The sequence below is a fragment of the Ipomoea triloba genome, chromosome 1, assembly GCF_003576645.1.
Source record: "Ipomoea triloba cultivar NCNSP0323 chromosome 1, ASM357664v1".
In the NCBI taxonomy this organism is placed as follows: Eukaryota; Viridiplantae; Streptophyta; class Magnoliopsida; order Solanales; family Convolvulaceae; genus Ipomoea; species Ipomoea triloba.
The window spans coordinates 33738997-33757286 of record NC_044916.1 but is presented as its reverse complement, the minus strand read 5'-3'; the positions used below and the strand labels follow the sequence as shown (position 1 = coordinate 33757286).

General features: G+C 34.8%; 3 protein-coding genes across 5 annotated transcripts; 1 reads left to right on the top strand and 2 right to left on the bottom strand.

The window, feature by feature from the left end:
• Positions 1–99: 99 nt before the first annotated feature.
• Positions 100–8110, bottom strand: LOC115998961. 2 transcript variants are annotated; one of them, XM_031238653.1, is made up of 5 exons: positions 7988–8110; positions 3345–4220; positions 3053–3260; positions 1726–1808; positions 100–352 (listed from the first exon to the last, which is right to left on the bottom strand). In XM_031238653.1, the coding sequence occupies exons 2-5, from the start codon at positions 4149–4151 to the stop codon at positions 278–280; spliced, it is 1173 nt and encodes a 390-aa protein (XP_031094513.1). In that variant the 5' UTR covers positions 4152–4220; positions 7988–8110; the 3' UTR covers positions 100–277. The 2 variants fall into 2 exon arrangements, with proteins under 2 accessions (XP_031094513.1, XP_031094505.1); XM_031238645.1 differs by lacking the exon at positions 7988–8110 and adding an exon at positions 4474–4630.
• LOC115998949 (sugar transport protein 13-like) lies at positions 5213–9454 on the top strand. Of its 2 annotated transcripts, none has more exons than XM_031238635.1 (6): positions 5213–5517; positions 6672–6728; positions 7034–7089; positions 8093–8418; positions 8505–9023; positions 9111–9454. In XM_031238635.1, exons 3-6 carry the CDS (start codon positions 7059–7061, stop codon positions 9441–9443), a joined length of 1209 nt encoding a protein of 402 aa, XP_031094495.1. In that variant the 5' UTR covers positions 5213–5517; positions 6672–6728; positions 7034–7058; the 3' UTR covers positions 9444–9454. The 2 variants fall into 2 exon arrangements, with proteins under 2 accessions (XP_031094495.1, XP_031094486.1); XM_031238626.1 differs by having other exon boundaries at positions 6630–6728.
• LOC115998942 (probable receptor-like serine/threonine-protein kinase At5g57670) lies at positions 9455–14054 on the bottom strand. The gene is made up of 10 exons (XM_031238615.1): positions 13606–14054; positions 13375–13472; positions 12814–13063; positions 11999–12712; positions 11642–11890; positions 11316–11479; positions 11129–11208; positions 10722–10869; positions 10467–10616; positions 9455–10068 (listed from the first exon to the last, which is right to left on the bottom strand). Exons 1-10 carry the CDS (start codon positions 13766–13768, stop codon positions 9784–9786), a joined length of 2301 nt encoding a protein of 766 aa, XP_031094475.1. The 5' UTR covers positions 13769–14054; the 3' UTR covers positions 9455–9783.
• Positions 14055–18290: the final 4236 nt, after the last annotated feature.

The window sequence follows — 18290 nt, the reverse complement described above, 5'->3', positions numbered from 1 at the left end:
GGGATCGGGAGGTCAATATTTGTAGTGATATCTATTTATCTCTTTGTGCTGGATTTTGGAGAGTCGTAATATGGCCGGCCATAAAATGAAAACCAAAAGGACATGGCAAATTACTTTCATTGCTATCTCTTCTGGTTCTGGATACAAAACAGGCATTTAAAGAGAAAGTAGGAAGCAAACAAGCAGCATTTAACATCTGAAGTCTCAAAAACACTACTACATTCCTGCTGGCTGCTGCAAAAAGGAATTTGTTCAACCTTTTGTGTCTTTCCAACTCCTAGCAAGATCCAGGCATAACAGCAAGGCATTTTGGGTCCTCCCAAGGCTTGAACGCTCGTTCCTTAGTCATATTCTGCAACAGTTGAACCCATCCATTGGGACAACAAAAGAGATAATGGGAACAAAACTCCAAACTAAAACGTGAATCCATTGGGACAACAAAAGAGATAATGGGAACAAAACTCCAAACTAAAAAGTCAAGTAAGGCTCAAGTCTGTTTATTCATTCTCACATAAACCAAACAAGGTGTTTGGTTGGATATAATTGGAATTCTTTTCCAATGTAATTCAATAGCCAAGGAAACTACATTGTTTGGTTGGAGGGAATTGCAATTCCCTCCACCCATTGAATTGGAATTCATACCTCCTACCCCATGAATTCTAATTCAATGGAAGAAGGAAAAGGAAAAATAGGAAAATGACATATTTGTCCTCAATTATTATTATTATTACACAATGACATTTTAGTCTTTATATCATTTCTTCCCTTCCCATTCTCAATAATTCAATTCCTCACTACCAAACAATGTAATTCAAATTCATACTTTATTTTCACTTTATTCTTTTCCCTCCTAATTCTCTCCTCCAAACCAAACGCCCTGTTAGTGTTATTCTTAATCAGTCATCTAAGGAATCCCATCCCCAGCAACAGAGCTTCACAACCAAAAACTATAGATGTATGTCAGATTTATACTAAAATAAAATTGTATGACAACGACCATACCATCAGGAAGAAAGGATACCCTTTTCCTTTTTCTCAAAGAGTGAACTACATACATGGCTTTTATCAATTTTGTTCAAAATGAAAATGAAAATACACATTGAAAACACTGAGTAAATAAATCTCTTTAAAAGAAAGAAAAATGGATAAAGAAAAGATGACAAAACTTATTCACAAAACAACAAATTGATTCCAGATGGAATGGAGGCAGAGGCAGCAGCAGTAGCAAGCACTCCCAATTTCAGCTTTTCTTTTTCAGGGTGAAAGAATCTCAAGTACAGTATTCCTCCCTCCCATTTCAAAGTAGAATACTAGAATGTTTTCATTCTATTTTCTGCCCTTCCTTTGAAATGACATTGTTTCACTTCTCATGCACCTTGAAAAGTTCAAACCCACTCCTCTCCTTCCACCATTAATATAATAATATTGTCTCATATTTTAGCTAGCTCCGAATACCCAACTTATTTTTAACTATGCCCCACAATCGTTTAATCTAGGAACAAATCTTTGGTTTGGTTTCCTTTTAACTCTGGCCCAATATTCAAATAATATTTAATCCAGAAACTATCTCCTCTTTCCTTATAGATCATTAAAGGCAAATTTGTTGTAGCAATGATTACAACTATAAGCTCAACCAAAATAAAATAACATAAAGAAGGAGATTATCAATATAAAATTCTTAATCACTATTGTATATTAACAAAGTGCAGAAAAAATGCCACTCACCTGTAGCCAAAAGAAAAATCCACGCAAGATGTTCAACATTTTATGTTTGTCAGGGCTCACTTCTTCAAGTTTGATGTTAAAATCTGCATGTTTGTGTGAAAAGGTATACATCAATGCAGGCATTCAAGAAGTTTTTAAATTTTCACATCAAGGCAGGCTGGCAGGCATTCTTGGATCTTTTAAAGAACACATTTTTAATTTTCTCAAGATATGATAGATAAAGATAATATAAATGCTCAAGTATTGCATGAATATAGAGTGGATATACAGAAGTATTAGAAGGCATAAAAGTAAAAAGTGCATAACAAGGATAACAAAAAACACCTTGACAAAGGACACCAATTGAAGAGATGGAAAATGATTTTCCATAAAAAAAAATACTAGAGAAACTACAAGAAACAAAATCACACTTCAACTATAAAACTCAAATCAAGCATATTTCACCCTGTAAGAAACATAGACCAAACTAAACAACTTAAAGGAGTCCTGTAAAAATGTGCAAGCTTCACACTGTGTGCTTGAATGAGAACGACAGAGAATGCAACAGGGCAAAAAAGTGGCTTCTTTCCCTTTCTCCATATTATATGCATGTAAAGGCATGAAAAACTATGTGCTCTACCTAAACTAGAACTTTAAGCTACTATAGAGGGAATATAGAAGAAAGCACATTTGTGGAATCTCATATCTTCCTCAAGCAAAATTTGTAGTAGCAACTAAGTGCCCTAGATATGACAGAATAAGTTCTGGAATTAATTTAAAAGCAGACTTTAATCAAACTACACCAAGGTAACATTAAATTACAAACAAAGATTTTTAAGTGCATATCGTTCCAAATTTGTGGAGCATATGTGGTGGCAGAGCTAGGAATGAAATTCAGTGGGATCAACAGCTTAACTTAATACGGAATATTATTTTGTAAGGCATTGAAATATAAATTATCTCAACAATCAACATGATTTTTAAGAAAATTCATTGACGAAGGTGTTCATTTTACCTTAAGAGTTGAGATTTAAAATTTCTTCCCTATTTAGACAATTAGACTTTTGTTATTTATATATTGACCCCAATATTTTAATTTCAGTGGGATCAATGTCACTCGAATGCATATAGGCTATAGCTATGTCAATTAGCATATGTCAAAAAACTATATTGTCAACTATGAAGAGGGATATCATTTGAAGCTTCTTGTTGCATGAACTCAGACACTACATCCACATGTACAATAAAATCATCATATGGTAATATGGTATGGTAGTTCACATAACTTTAAAACAAAAAGAGAATTGCTCAGATCTGGACAAGTAACTTGCAAAACATAAATTTTTACCATCAAAGTGATCAAGATAAGATTTTCCAATTCTATTTGATGGGCAGCGTCTCTCTCTCCCATGGCGTAACTCCAAATTTCTATCCATTGGCTTTTGAACTTTGACATCTTGCAAAAGCTTTTCAAACTCTGCTTGGTCATAGGGCCTCCTAAGAATACTGGTTATCTCCTGTCTAAATTGAGAGTCTTCATACAGTGTGTTGCCCACCTAAATAATTCAAGGGTAACTCAAATTAAAAATAGAAAGTCATAAGTAGATGAATAGGAGGGACATGAGGCAGGGGGAAACAACCTCGCAATAATCTGTTGAAGGGACACATGGATTGAAGCTTCCCCCATTGCAAAATGTAAAGGAATCAATATCAAGGACTTCAACATCTCCAGAATCATCACGATCATATTCCACATGCTGGTTATCTGGAAATAAAGCCTTCAAGGTGTATCCTTCACATTGCAAGCATTGCAGGAAAAGAAAATAATCTTTGTCTAGATATTTTTCCTCAGCGCCTGCACTTGAAGATCTCTGCTCTTTATCTGAGTTATTCTTCATATTATACTTGTGTTGTTTCCCAGACATAGGCTGCCTTCTCCCCATAGAAACAGGATTCAATGGTTCAAGCACTGATTTTTCACAATTCCTCACATGACTCCTTAAAATTCTTGGTCTTTCCACATTGCTCTTTACCTTAAGATCCTCTAAATCTTTTCCATCACCTCCTTTCCTAGTCTTCTTCACTTTTATCCTATGAACATCATTCCGCTCATCACTAGATATGACTTCTTCTTTTTCATAGTGCAGAATTAAGGGCAATCCATTCTCCTCAAGTGTAGTCACATACGCTGTCCCTTTTTGTACAGTATTATCCAAAAAGATCCTATACTGAGGGTCAACATCATTATCATTGACATCATTATGATCCATACTATCTTCCCTCTCAAAGCCACTTTCTTGGCTACTGTCCAGGGTTTCTAAATACAACATATAATCATCATCCACCTGTGTTGAGATTTTCTCAAACTTGGAATACTTGGTATCACACTTCACATTCCTACGTCCTGCACCATACATACCATGCCTCTTCTTCCCCCGTTTCGCCATTATTATTATTACTGTCTTTTCCCCTTTTGTTTCCTACAATCAAGTACTCTTTCAAAGGCTTCACTGTGCCTAAAACCAATTTAGAAAAATAATCACGCAAACTACAACGAAAAAATAAATAAATAAAATTCTCAGCTTCCTGAAGACCAAGGTAAGAATTGGAGGGTGAAAGAAAAAGAAGTGTAAATGTTAAACGCAGGAAAACAAATGCCAGTGTAAATATGCATTTTAACTTTAAAAAACAAAAGCAATATTCGCAGTTTGTGTACTCCATGTATAAATACAGAGCCGGAAGATAGGTTAACTCAGCCATAAGTGTCACCTGAGAATCGCCGGAAAATCAGAGCCGCGGAGAAGATAGGGCAATGGTTTCTGCGGATGGCTGCGCAGAGACTGAGACCGATTACCGATAGTTTTAGAGAGTTGAGAATAAAGCAGAGCATTGCCTATTCGAGTCCTTTGGGTAAAGATTAAAGAATGATGCAGGGAAAAGGAATTTAAAATTTATTATTTAGTTGGGGTAAGCACTAAACATATACCCAATAATTAATACGGATTATAACAATTTTTTATTGAAGTGTTGTTATTGTTACAAAGAAATCCTCTAATATTTTGAGAGTACATATTTGATAAAAAATTTTAAATTTTTTGTGTTTTTATAACAATTTTTTATTGAAGTGTTGTTATTGTTACAAAGAAATCCTCTAATATTTTGAGTACATATTTGATGAAATTTTAAATTTTTTGTGTTTTTACCTAATAATAAATAATCATAAAGGATAAATCAGTTATTATATCTTGCACGGACCATATTTCTGTCGCTAGATTAATGCTGTTGATTTTTTTTTTCATAGAATATAACGACAAAAATAGGATCCGTCGCTAACCTAGCAACGAATCATATTCCCGTCGCTAAATTAATGCAGCTGAAATTTTTTTTCGAGAATATAGCGACGGAATCCGTCGTTACCGTTATGATGCACTGATGAACTGTATTTTAAATCTCTTAATCTCTTAATTATTATATGTTGTCGTCACTCGTCCGTAGCTAAACTTCTCAAAACGCCATAATGCCTGTGTCGCAAACCTCCCACCGCCCAAGTCGCAAACGCCCACCGCGTCGCACACTCTCCGCCGGAACGCCCACCGTTCCGTCGCTCTGCCGCCGCCCCTCTCGCAAAATTTCCCCTGTCCACTCCGTCGCACACTCTGCTGGTTTGTGATTTACTGGAAACCGCCGCTGGAAGCTACAACGCTGGTTTGTGATTTACACTGCCCTCGTCTACAACCGCTGGAAGCGACCGCCGGAAACGATCGGAAGCGACCGCCGGAAACTCCCCTGCACGCTGGTTTGTGATTTACACTGGTATGTGTATTTCCCCTTTGCTATTTACACTTTTAATTTACTGGAAGCTATTTACACTTTCACTATTTATAATCCTATTCCACTTTTAGAAGCACTTTTAATTTTTAATTTATACAATGCATTTAATTAGCTTTATGAGTTTATGAGTTTGTTAATTAGCTTATTATTAATCCTGGGTTTGATCTGAGCTCAACTTTTCTTTGCATTAATCAATCTTGGTAGATTATATTCCTAGAGTTTGTGCTGGTGTCAAACTGTCAATCTCTGTTTGTTAATTATATTAGTAATCACTGCTCTCTACCTCTCCGTGGTGTCAAACTGTCAATCTATGTTTGTTAATTATATTCCTACTGTTTCCAATGTATAAACTTCATGACAGTATATAGATGGAGTTTGCATTTTAATTTAGAGGGTTTCATGAAATATGTTTCCTTTCTAATAATTAATCATTGTGTGGTGTGAATGTTTGTGCAGTCTTTTGTTATACAACCAAATGATTACATAAGTATTTCACAATTTTCACATTTAGATTTCAGTCTCCAAATTTCACGGTTTTCACCCCGTCCGCCGCCACCGCAGTCTGCCGGCCATCGATAAACTTTTCTAATATTTTAAAATAATAATTATTTTTAGTAGTAACACAAAAATGTTTAGTTAGACGTTAGGACAAAGCCATGGAAGTTTTTTGCACATAAATTCTAAGTTATCCAATAGCTATGGTTGATTTTGCATTATAAATTCTAGGGTTGAATAGCTAGATCAATTTTTATTTATAATTCATGATTATTACTTGAGATTAAACATTCTGGTTTGCCAAATTCATGTGCATTAAGGTGTTGATTCAAGTGATGTTTTCAGCCATTATCTCATTTAAAGTATTATGTTGGTAAAAGAAATGTCATTTTGGCTTAGTTGCATTGTTCTCTTTGGGGCTTTGACAAATGAAGGGTGTTTTGCTACTTCTCCCTACTTTGGGAGTAGATTGTTTATACTGCAATGCAAATGCCAATGCAATGCTAGCTAGCTACTTGAATCTGTAAATCAATCCAATATTACATTATTTTGCCACACTATTTTTGAACTTAGATCTTTCTCTCTTAAAATTTTTCTAGCTGTCCAAAACCTTCACTCATGGCATTCTTCTTCAACGGTGGCATTAGCCTTCCCTTCGCCGGCGCTGAATTTAGGGCTTGGATTCCCGCGATATTGAGGTAATAATATAAAGTGTTTTAATTTAATATTCATCTCTTGCATATAGTTCCCAATAACTGTTCACAATCATGAAATGGAACCCTTCCATTACCCCTAAGGCCTTCTACATTAGTCATTTTTGTTGAGTTTATTAAATAGTAAAATGTGAGGGATGGGTTTTTAACAAAGGTAAGGGGTGGATTTTTTAGTCTCCTGCAAGTTTGGGGATTTTAGCAGTGGGAAGTGTGGGAAGTATGTTATGTTTTTGTTGTTGACTAATTTAACACTTATTATTATCTTCTCTCTTTATGTTTCCAAAATTTAGATGGATAGCTGCTGCAAGTGGAGGAATGATGTGCGGTTATTCTCAACAGATTTTAGGTATGTTGTTTTAAATATAATTTTGTATTGGTCATGGTTTTTACTTTTTACCATCCCTCATACTTTGAAAATCAATTAGTAAACAAATAAGACTTCACAGCCCAAACCCACTTAAGACTTCTCAGATCAAAACTGCCCATTTACTAGCCCTGTAGCCCAAAACCAACCAACCATCTATAGCCCAAATTACCAGAACTCAGTCCATTACCAACTCCTGCTCACCATCCATTCATTTAATCAACAACACATTAATCCATCAGAATCCAAATTCTGAATAATTTCCTCCTCTTGACATCAGCAAGAAAACCAAAACCAAAATTTTATGCTCAAAACCCCCCAAATTCTAAATGGGTGTTTTGTAATACTAAAGAGACCAGTCATAAGCCTCAATGTGTAATAAAAAAAATATTAATAAAGTTTTTTAAAAGTTGAACTACCAACTAATAAGCATAATTAAAAGTCATAAAATACTAAACATTTCAGGGCTAAAAGTCTCGAGCACATGTACTTCAAGATTAAAGTTCAAACACATAAACAAGCAATTGAACATCACAATTCAAGATTAAAGTTCAAACAAACAAACAACAATATATGTCTCAAAACATTACAATAACTAGGAATCTTATAGATAGAATATGACTTATAAGTTATCTTTCAATTCATCATGACTTAAAGGTCTTCTAAAAAATCTTCATATCTTATAACTCTATCACCATCATCAGTGTCTTTGTACTCCAATTTTTTTCATCCACATCCATTAGTTGTTTAATTTTATTAATTGACACTTGAACACTAGTCTTGTGGGATGATAAGAGCCCATAGCGGATCTACACATGTGCCACAACGACAGATTTTCAAAATGTTTCTCCTAGGTTTATCTATAAAAATTGGTGCATACCTCTATAAAAGCAGTCACTTTTCCTTCTTATTGGCTCGACCATCTTGCGGACTACAGTAGTTGCTCACTTTGATGAAAGCATGCTTGTATTGTGATTATGTGTAGGTGGTCTCTTAAGCATGCCCATTTTCCTTAATAAGCTTTCAAGGGCATGGTATCTTAGACAAGAAATGTCATACTCCACCAACTTCTGCGATGCCCAAAGTGTAGGAATGATTTATTTCTCAACTCTATTTACATTTGGGACTTGTGTTGGAGGCTTTCTTGGCTTGGTGATGCATTCAAGAAGGTGGCCCAGGTTCACTTCTTTCCTTGGAGCTGTATTGGTATTAGGTGGTGCTGTCACATCTGCTGCCTTGGTGGATCCATTCCCCATCATCAGCACACTTTTGTTTCTCCTCATAGGGACGGGCATTGGCATGATTAGGGTGGTAAGACTTTTTCTGCTTTCATACATGTATAACCTTACACTTTTTATGTTAGTTGTATTTAAACTAATTATACTAAACATTTGCAGGGTATTCCTGTATTACTACTGCGGATATCTCCCGACCATGCCAGGGATAGTTTAGACCGTGCATTTGATCTTTCTTTTTCATTAGGAGGATTTGTTTGTTACCTTACAAATTATTTAGTCTATAAGTTTTCTAAGCTTCATTGGGTTTCAGTCTTTATTGTTTTAGGAGTTATTGTTCTCGTATTTCTTTTGGCATTAATTTTGGTTGGTAGAATTAATGCAAGAGATACTACTGAGCCTTATAGACCTATCCGTGTGTTGATGCGTGAGCATCGGCCTCTTGTGATATTTAGGGTAGGTTTCGGTATACTTCCCCAACTTTTAGGGCTAGGGTCACTAGTCTTGGTCCCTTTTGCCTTTGAGTCTATTAATTTTGGGGCAAATGACCTACCATTTACTGCTTTAGTAGTATGGGGTGCACTTGCATTTGTTATTACCACTATTTCTTCGTTTTACGTCATCCCTCGTTTTGGGAGGGGTACGATCTTCCTATCTTTACTGGCTTTTGCACTTTCCCAGGTATTCCACTTTTTAATTATTATTCTATTACTTATTAATTTCAGAATGTATAAACTATAATTAATATATATATTTCTTGCATTGCAGGTTAGTTTGGGACCTGTTTTGCGACGTGCTGGTAATGCTAGGAACGGCATCTTGAGGTATCCATTCAACCGCATTGTGTTTGTTCTTCTAGCTTTCGGTTTTTCCTCACAGGCCATAGTTGTCGGTCCTTATGGATGGACTTCAAGCACATATCCCTTGGAGTTGGCAAGAGTAGGGCGTGCTATTGAGTTTATTGCTAGTCAGTTTTTTGTTACGTGTTTGATGGTCTTAGTTTCTAATTTAACGTGTGTTTTTAATGAATGGGCATTTGTATTTTTTAGTTTTATTGCATTAGTATGTATGAGAATGGTTTGGATTTATGGAAGAGACTAGTAGTACTACTATGAACAGAACATATCAAGATTGTTATCTATTATATAAAATTTGTATAATACACTTCAAAGTGGTGTTCAGTTCTTGGTTTCAATTCAATTATGATGACAACTGAACTGAACGTATATTTCACAATAATCATACAACACATGAAAGGGAAGGGGAGGGAAGGAGGAGGGCACACCACTAACAAGTAACAACCTCTCATCCAACACTCAGCATTAACCAAAATGAAGCTGGAAATTAGCTATAGGTAAAAGGAAACAACAAATGAAATGTACACAAAAATCACAGGCTATCGATCTAAAACTTGAGATTATTTTTCCATGCATTCACTCAGTCAGTCGAGGCTTGAAGACCGGCTCCACCTGCCTCGCAAATAGTCCTCCAGTGAGATATGTTGCTCGATGCTGCTGACCGACACAGAATCCTCTTCCACCCCTAGCAATGCAAGGTTGAGGTGGGATTGTATATTAGAATTCTGCGAAAATGTGTCATCATCCAATGTGTCGGCACCTTCCATACTATTCGCTAGTAGCTTTGCATTGGAACCGACCTCTGAGCCATTCACCTGCAACCTCGCCCATTTTGTTGTTTCAACATCGCCTTGGAGCAGCTTCACAATCTGCAACCCAAAGTACTAACTTACTATCACCACCAAATGAAGTATGGATGAGGGAATTGAATATAATACTTTTATACTTCTTAGGCTTTAGCTTGTGCAGTGGATTTATATAAAACTTATCTCTTAGTTTTTCATTATATTTCTTTCAAAAAGGAAGCAAGTGATTAATAACATGTTGAAAGAGTAAATAAGCATATATGAAAAAAATTGAACTTGCATGCAGCAGATGGTTCAGAAGGTAGTTGCTTTGTAACTTGTAAGCCTAGAAAAGATAAAATGTCACCTTACTAGCATTTAATAATAAACTCACTATGTACACTACCAGAAAATAAATGCTGTGAATTCATCTCTCAATCTAATCAACAATATAAACAAAGTAGCTAGGAAATATAACTTACAACACTCATTTGAGGCCGAGCTCGGGGAGCACGTCTAACACACAGAGAAGCAGCAAGAACCATCCTCTCTACCTGTTCACGATCATAATTACTGCCCAAGCTTGGGTCTAGCAACTGCCCACACTTCCCGCTGTTCAGAATTGGTTTTGCCTGTAAATTATGAAATTAAAGTGAATGTTCCAGTTTAACAAGTAGGACTAAAGAATGAAGTTGAAACTTTAAAGTGAACGGAGCAAGAGACAGTAGTGAACATACCCACATAACCACGCTCTCCTGACCTTTTGGGTAATTACTGTTTATAGGTTTTCTTCCGGAAAGAAGTTCAAGAAGTACTACTCCAAATGCATACACATCAATCTTGTCATTCACTTTTCCATACATGAAATACTCTGGAGCCAAGTAACTACACCAACATTAAACAAAGTAACAATAATTAGGAGCAAGAATATGTGGGGTAATGAATTCCGATCCTTCTTTTTTTTTTTTTTCACTTAGGGCAAAAAGTCTAGAAGAGGGTTCTTTTATATTAGCAATCAGGTCATATAGGCAGAACATATTTTCCATTTTTGACGTATATGTTTCTTACATTAAACATTTAATTTTTGAAAACTTTTAGTCTTTGCTTTGCTGAAAGCTTGAAGAGGATATTTGAAGATATATACCCAAAAGTCCCAGCAACATCAGTGCATGTAATGTGAGAGGAGGTCGTTGATGCCCATTTAGCAAGTCCAAAGTCAGAAAGCTGAAAAAAAAATTACATATATATCACAACTGGGGAAAGAAAACAGAGGGGAGACAGGAGAAAGAGGAGAGTAACAAGAAAAGCCAAGCCCAACACAAGTTTCTCACCTGTGGCTCAAAATCATCAGATAGCAGTATATTTGATGATTTCACATCACGGTGAATCACAGGTTGATCATCTCGGCAGTGAAGATAGTCCAGTGCTTCAGCAACACCAACAGCTACCTTGTATCTCTCACTCCAGCCAAATTCTTGTGGATCCTTCCTAGTACCTGAGTTGTGAATTTTCATGTTAAAATTAGAAAATGATAATTCTGGTTCGTTCTTCAGCTAATTTGCGAATGATAAGTAACGTAAAGAAGGATCAAATTAATAATCAAGCAGACCACTCCAGGAGAAAGCATCTTTTCCAATTAACAATTATTTTAACTTACCATGAAGGTTCTCTTCAAGGCTTCCTCTTGATAGGAAATCATAAACCAGGAGGAGATGGTTGCCCTCAAAACAGAAGCCGAAGAGTGAGATGATGTTTTTGTGATGTAAAGCGGTAATGATCTCAATTTCTAAAACAAACTCTCTCAGTGCATCTTCAGATGGTTTTAAAATCTTTACAGCAAGCTCTTTGCCATCAGGAAGGCAACCTTTATAAACCTTACTGCTCCCTCCTTTACCTATGACATTCTCTGAAATTCCAACAACAGTATGCGTGCATCAACAACAAGTACGTATATACACTTAAATAAAACCAAACCACCGTGCATTAAGTCTAAAACTGTAAAATAATACTAAACCTGAAGAGAAATCCAGAGTTGCTGACACAAGTTCCTGGTACTTGAACAATCTACAAGTTGCTGCATATTTCTCATGAAGACACGCTAACTCTTCAGGTACTGAGCCTGACTTCTCTGGAGAGGATGGATTAGAAATGTTCTCATTGCTAAAAGGGACAATGGCACCGCTTTCTCCATCTAGTTTGAAAGCGTTATTTTTGTCATCACTGGATACTCCTTTCTTGTCCAGGTCTTCAACAGACAAAGGATGTCTACTTGGCAAACGCAGTGCCCACTGGACAACAGAGATCTGCTGCACAGAGGAGCCATCTGTAACTTGTCTGTTTGAGAAAACAGCACCGCGAAGCAGTGGCCAACCCGGTCGAACTTCAGGCAGTTCTTTTATCAACTGTGAGATTGAAGTAGAAGCAGCCTCTAGCTCCTCCACTGGTACTAAAGCCATAGAGCTTTCATCATTGCTATCTCTTGAAGGCTCATCAGTTGATGATTGGGTACAAGAACTATCATGCAAATAATCCGGTGAACAAATTGAACAATTCTGTTTGAGTGCAGCATTCTCAGCACAAACATTACCAGATTTCAATAATGCCTCCCCCAAGGTCTCATGAGCACTTTGATCATTAGTACCATTGCTGCCATTTAATACCTTTGAGTTCTTGCTTAATGTCCTCTGGATTGCACTAAGTAAACCATTCCTTTGCTGAAGTTCAATTTCTACATGCATACATACATTCATAGGTGAAAAGGATTAAGATTCCTTCCAGAAAGAATTCAAGCATAATCTCAAACAAAAATTAACATCTAAAAGGGCAGACCTTTTGTAGTGACCAGAGATGGTCTTGATGCCTCTCGATGGAAGACCACTTTGCCATTATTAACAGCCAAGACTGAGCAATCAGTTGGCAATTTCTTAGCACAGTACTTTGCAACAGAAGCTGATGATCGGATTGTATGATGATTCCGTGCTGTCCCAACAATAAGGTCGTTTGCTAGGTAAGCATTAGCTTCACGCACAAGAATTTTCCGGATTGATGAACCTCTGCATATCTTAAGCTTGAGATCCACCTGTTTTCACATAAATTAGCAGAAAATTTTCAATTCCTTGCCTCATTTACCATCAAAGAATGTATGTAAATGAAGAACAATAAGTGTGAATAAGGTAAGTTTTGTTTCTAATTCTTGGAAAGCAAAGTAAATGCCACTTAGGCTAGATAATTTCCATATTTGTCAGCATCCAAATAGAAAGATATAATCTAATAAAATACGGAATAGATGGAGAGGTGGGGCGTGGATTAGCCACCGGGTTAATCAGATCCACCGACAATTATTCAACAACATTAACACTTTGAGAAATTTAAAGAAATAAAGCAATTCACCTGTTTGAGGTTACAAAAGCCTTCATAAACAGCAAGAATAGAGTCAAATGCTTTCACCAACGACAACAGAGATGATTTGCCCTCCCGGTCCACAATTTCTGTGCAAATAACACCCATTTTACAAACACTTCCATTAAGAAAAAAAAAAAAAAAAAGTGTTGATCCTCCAATTCGTGGATTGAATTGAATTGAAATAAATAAATAAATGCATAAGAGGTTCCGGAATTGTACCGTTGTTGTTGAGAACGTGAAGAGCAACGACGCGGTCACCAGTTTGCGCAACTTTTACGAGTGCCCAAGTGAGGAGCTCCCTGCTCTGACCATCCAGCTTAACGCCCACCACCACGGTGCGACCTCCTTCTCCGGCGGCGAGGATAGATTGAAACTGGGTCATTATTTCACAATTGAATTTCCGACGACTCTACCTCCACCGAATTTCATGTGGAAGAAAGGGCAATATAAGGAGGAGGGAGCATTGCATTGAAATTAGAAGGGTATTGGTTAAGCGGCTGAGTGTTAGAAGGAGAGTAGTTTGGTTTTCAAGATCACATACCAGAATTCAGGTGAGAGGGAGGAAGAGGAGAAGAGAAGAACAAAGTGTGCACTGCACTGTTGTTGTTCTTCTAAGCTTAAGTCATAAATCATAATGATGGCTCTCTCTTTGTAATTTGTATTGCCCCGCCTTGGAATGGGGTTGCTTGGTATCAACCAGCAGCCAGCAGCCAGCAGCCATTCATATTTTTTTTTCTACCATTTTCTTTCTTCTTAATTCACGTGCAAATGGATTATTACTTTTTTTTTTTTTGCATAATTAACCGTGCCAGTTGCCAAAGCAAAACCAGAAATTCTCGAGCAATGTAATTGACTCTACTCAATTCGAGACATGTCATTGTGACTTATCACGGAAATTTATAATTAAATAATTAATGATCATCTATTTCATTATTAATTGAATTTAAGAATGATATGACAATCACGTACCATGTTTCATTTAGACCCCATAATGGATGCATATCTATTTGGAAGATAATTCTATTTCAATTATAAAAGAGTTATAATGTTATACATAAAATGAATTTATCCTAAATTTTGTGTTTTTTTTAAACATAATGCATCTTTTGTCTCCAATCATATATCACATTAGTCGTGCATTTACAAACTATTTAAACTATTGAATTTTAAAATAGAAAACTGACATGTTATTATTAATTTACTCAATAAAAGACTTCTTTTATGACATAAAAAAAATTTATAATTTCTATTTAATAGTATATACGAAATAAATGATATCCACTAATAAAATACCATCTTGAATGGATTAATAATAACTTACGCCCGTTAACATTTGATAAAATTATTAAAATTTCTATATATTTTTAGTCCTTTGATTTTATTTCCCCATGATCTTGTCAACATTGGGGGATTAATTTAAATAAAAAAAAAAGAAAAAAAAAAGTCTCATATCAATATACTCTTTTGGGAATTTACTACGCCAACCTTATTTTACCCCAAGAGCAAACATGTATATATTATAATATTATATTGGGTCAATTTGTTGATAGGAACAAGGATGTTTTTTTGCTTATATTTAAAGCGGTTGGGCGGTTGTGAGAAGGAATTGAAGGAATGATTCATGTTGTTAATTAGCAGAATATTAGTCCAAGTCCAAATCTATTGGCTTGATTATAAGGCGTATCTACATCAAACCAATTTTTTTTTGTTTAATTGAAGTCAAATATTCCCACAAGCTAACTCAACATATTTTCACATTTTTCATAATTTTATACATATTAGTAGCATTCTAATTTGTCTGGACCCTAAGTCACATTTGACCAAGAAATGCGACATGCTTTGCTAGCATCTTTCTTTTTTTCTTGGCAAAAATTTGTGTGAGACCTCTCACGAATTCTTATCTGTAAAGCGGGTCGGGGTTAAGATGACATATAATACTTATACTAACAAATATAAAAAGTCAAGAATAAAACGTTTATTACTTACATGAAGAAATGTAATAATTTTACTTATAAGGAAAAATATAAAATGTGTTTGATGAAGAAAATAATACTTTTACATCGAATATAAAAGTATTATATTTTATCTTATAAGTAACAAACATTTTATTCTTGATTTAGTATTACATTTGTTTAGTATAAGTATTACTCTTGCATGCCGACCCGACTCAATTCGCATCACGAGTAAGAATCCGTGAGACATGCTTACACAAATGTGATCCTTTTAAAAAAATCTCTACTTAATAATACTAGTATTTATGTAATATTTAATTATTTCGTGAACGAAATATGTTATAAATTTTGGATATATTATCTTATTTTTTGTGTTAATAATGAATTTGAACAATATAAAATTGTGTGTTAGTTCATGTTTAAAAAAAAAAAAAACTTGGTTTATTTTACTATTGAGTGAGATATGAAGAAATGTTGTCACCGTTATTAGTATTAAAAGTAGAATTACGCATAAAGAATATGTGGTTCCAAATAATCACACGCATCATGCATGCAATAAAAAGAGTCATCGTCTCTGATCTCACTCATGCCTAATTGAGTTATATAATAGCATACTTTATTAATAATGATGTATGAAATTCTCTCGAGTCTTCGCTTGGATAACATCACTTTTTTTTTTAAATGCCACTTGAAATAATTTATAGATTAAATTACACATTCGAATTGATTTATTGATTGCCGGTAAAACATAACAACAATCTTGATTTATTTATTGATTTAAAGAATAATACCTTTATTTTGCTAAAGTGGAGAGAAAATATTAAATGGTAAAATTAAATCTCTTCAAAGTCATAACCCCTCAAAAAATGTGGTTATATCCTTTCTATTCATTTAATTGATAATAATTATTGAGTATTTTATTCTGATTCTAATACTTCAACCAAATACTCATTTAGTTGTATAAATTAGGCATGTTACAGAGACAAATTTTTTTTACCAAAATCTTTCACCTCATGGCAATATTAGTATATTCGATTGTTTTTTAACTAAATGTATGATTGACCAATTCATGACGGTAACCAATGAATAAAAAAAGTTTTATTGTTGTAAAAAAAAATAAGAATTTTGGTCACTGTAACTTTATCCTAAACATTTAATATACATTTCAGGTAGTTGTATGTTTGTCAACTAAGAGGGAAAATATTAAATTGAGGATGAAATGAAGCATCAAAATTGGTAAGGTGAGGGTCCAAAGAGAGCAAAATTTAGTTTGCAAACAAATAAGAGCAAAAGCTTGGCTGAATTTAAGCAAGCAGCAATCATTGCTGCACTGCTTCACCCTTTGGCTTCCCACCTTAAAGTTATACCTACTTTTTAAGGTAATTACTAACAAAATTGTATTTAAAAGTGTTTGATTATTCTATTTCTACACTAAAAAAATCCTATGAATTGATCGAAAAAGGATACCTTTTGCACTTAGCAGATCTATGATTCCTTCCATGTGCAACTGCTCAAATGCATTAATTGTTTATAAAACTCTTTTAGGTTGGTTTTAATCAATTAATTAAATGATATGTGATCTGATTATTGGGGATATAATAATTTACTCTCTTGGAGTATGGTTCTGTGTCCTTTTCTTGAATCTAATGGTTCTCAAGAAAATCATTGTGCCCAACTGCAAAAGAGACTAGACTACAACCATTAACCAAGTGCTGAAAAGCAAAGTTAACCAAATGATGCTTCGGGGATGTGATTTTGACACATATCCATACAATACTCCAACTGTTTCAATAAGAACTTTTGACTATACTTTTTTTTTTTCTAAACTAATTCTACGAGTACGTAACAATAATTTGAGGTATATAGGGAACAATCCCAGCTAAGTTGGTCAAATTGTTAGTTTATTAATAACCATAAAATTCAAAGTTTGATTCTCAGTATGAGAGACATATTAATCTTCTTGGTTTGAGTCGGTCAGCTATAAACCACCTAAACTAGTTACGTTTACCTTATTGTGATAATTTGTCAACTAGAATCACAAAACACACAAAAAAATAGTTGTGAACTAGCAAGGGTTGCAAGGCACCAAACTAGTTTACCTAATGTACACCGGATAATGGTGCGAGTTTCCTTAATAACCAAAAAACAAATGATTTGAGGTGTAAATAAGTCCACATGAACACAATTTTTGTTCACAAAATTGCATACCTAATGTGACTTTAGAACCCTATATATATGTCGAATTAAATAATACAAAAATACCAATATAATAATATGGAGTAACACATTATGTATTTTTTTTCTTGAAAATATCATTATTAAGCATTAAAAGAAATCAAGAATATGTACACACGGGCAACTCAATTTGTTCATAAATGATAGATTATGACAAAGACACGTAGTCAAGCACTAGCAATCGTAGTGTGAAAGTTATACACAATGTAATAGACTTTTTGTGTGCACCATACACTCATATTCTCACTTAATAGGTCATTGAATTATCGTGATTAACCCTTTTATTATCTTATGGAACTCTAGGTTGAGAGAATTTCACCCTGCACGCTACTTCAATTGATTCAATGATCCATGATCATGCCTAATAACACGTCATGTAATTATCAGAAAATGATATTTAAAATTGATGTAGTTTTTCCGGTGCCCAATTTGATTTGACGACCTTAATAAATGAAACCTCGCCCCACAGTATCAAAAGGGCTTAATACGGGATTGCTGAGATTTATGTAACCCCACAAGATATTGAAATGAAGCAGCCTGCTATTATTATTATTATTGTATGTCCAGAAATCATTCTCTCCCCACTCATTAGACATTACTACATATTTCATTGTACATAGATTCTCATTCAGGATGTCCTAGTGGTTGCCTTGTTGCTAGATTTTTCTTTGATAAAAACATTCAGTATAGAGTAGTAAATGCCTAGTAACTATATAC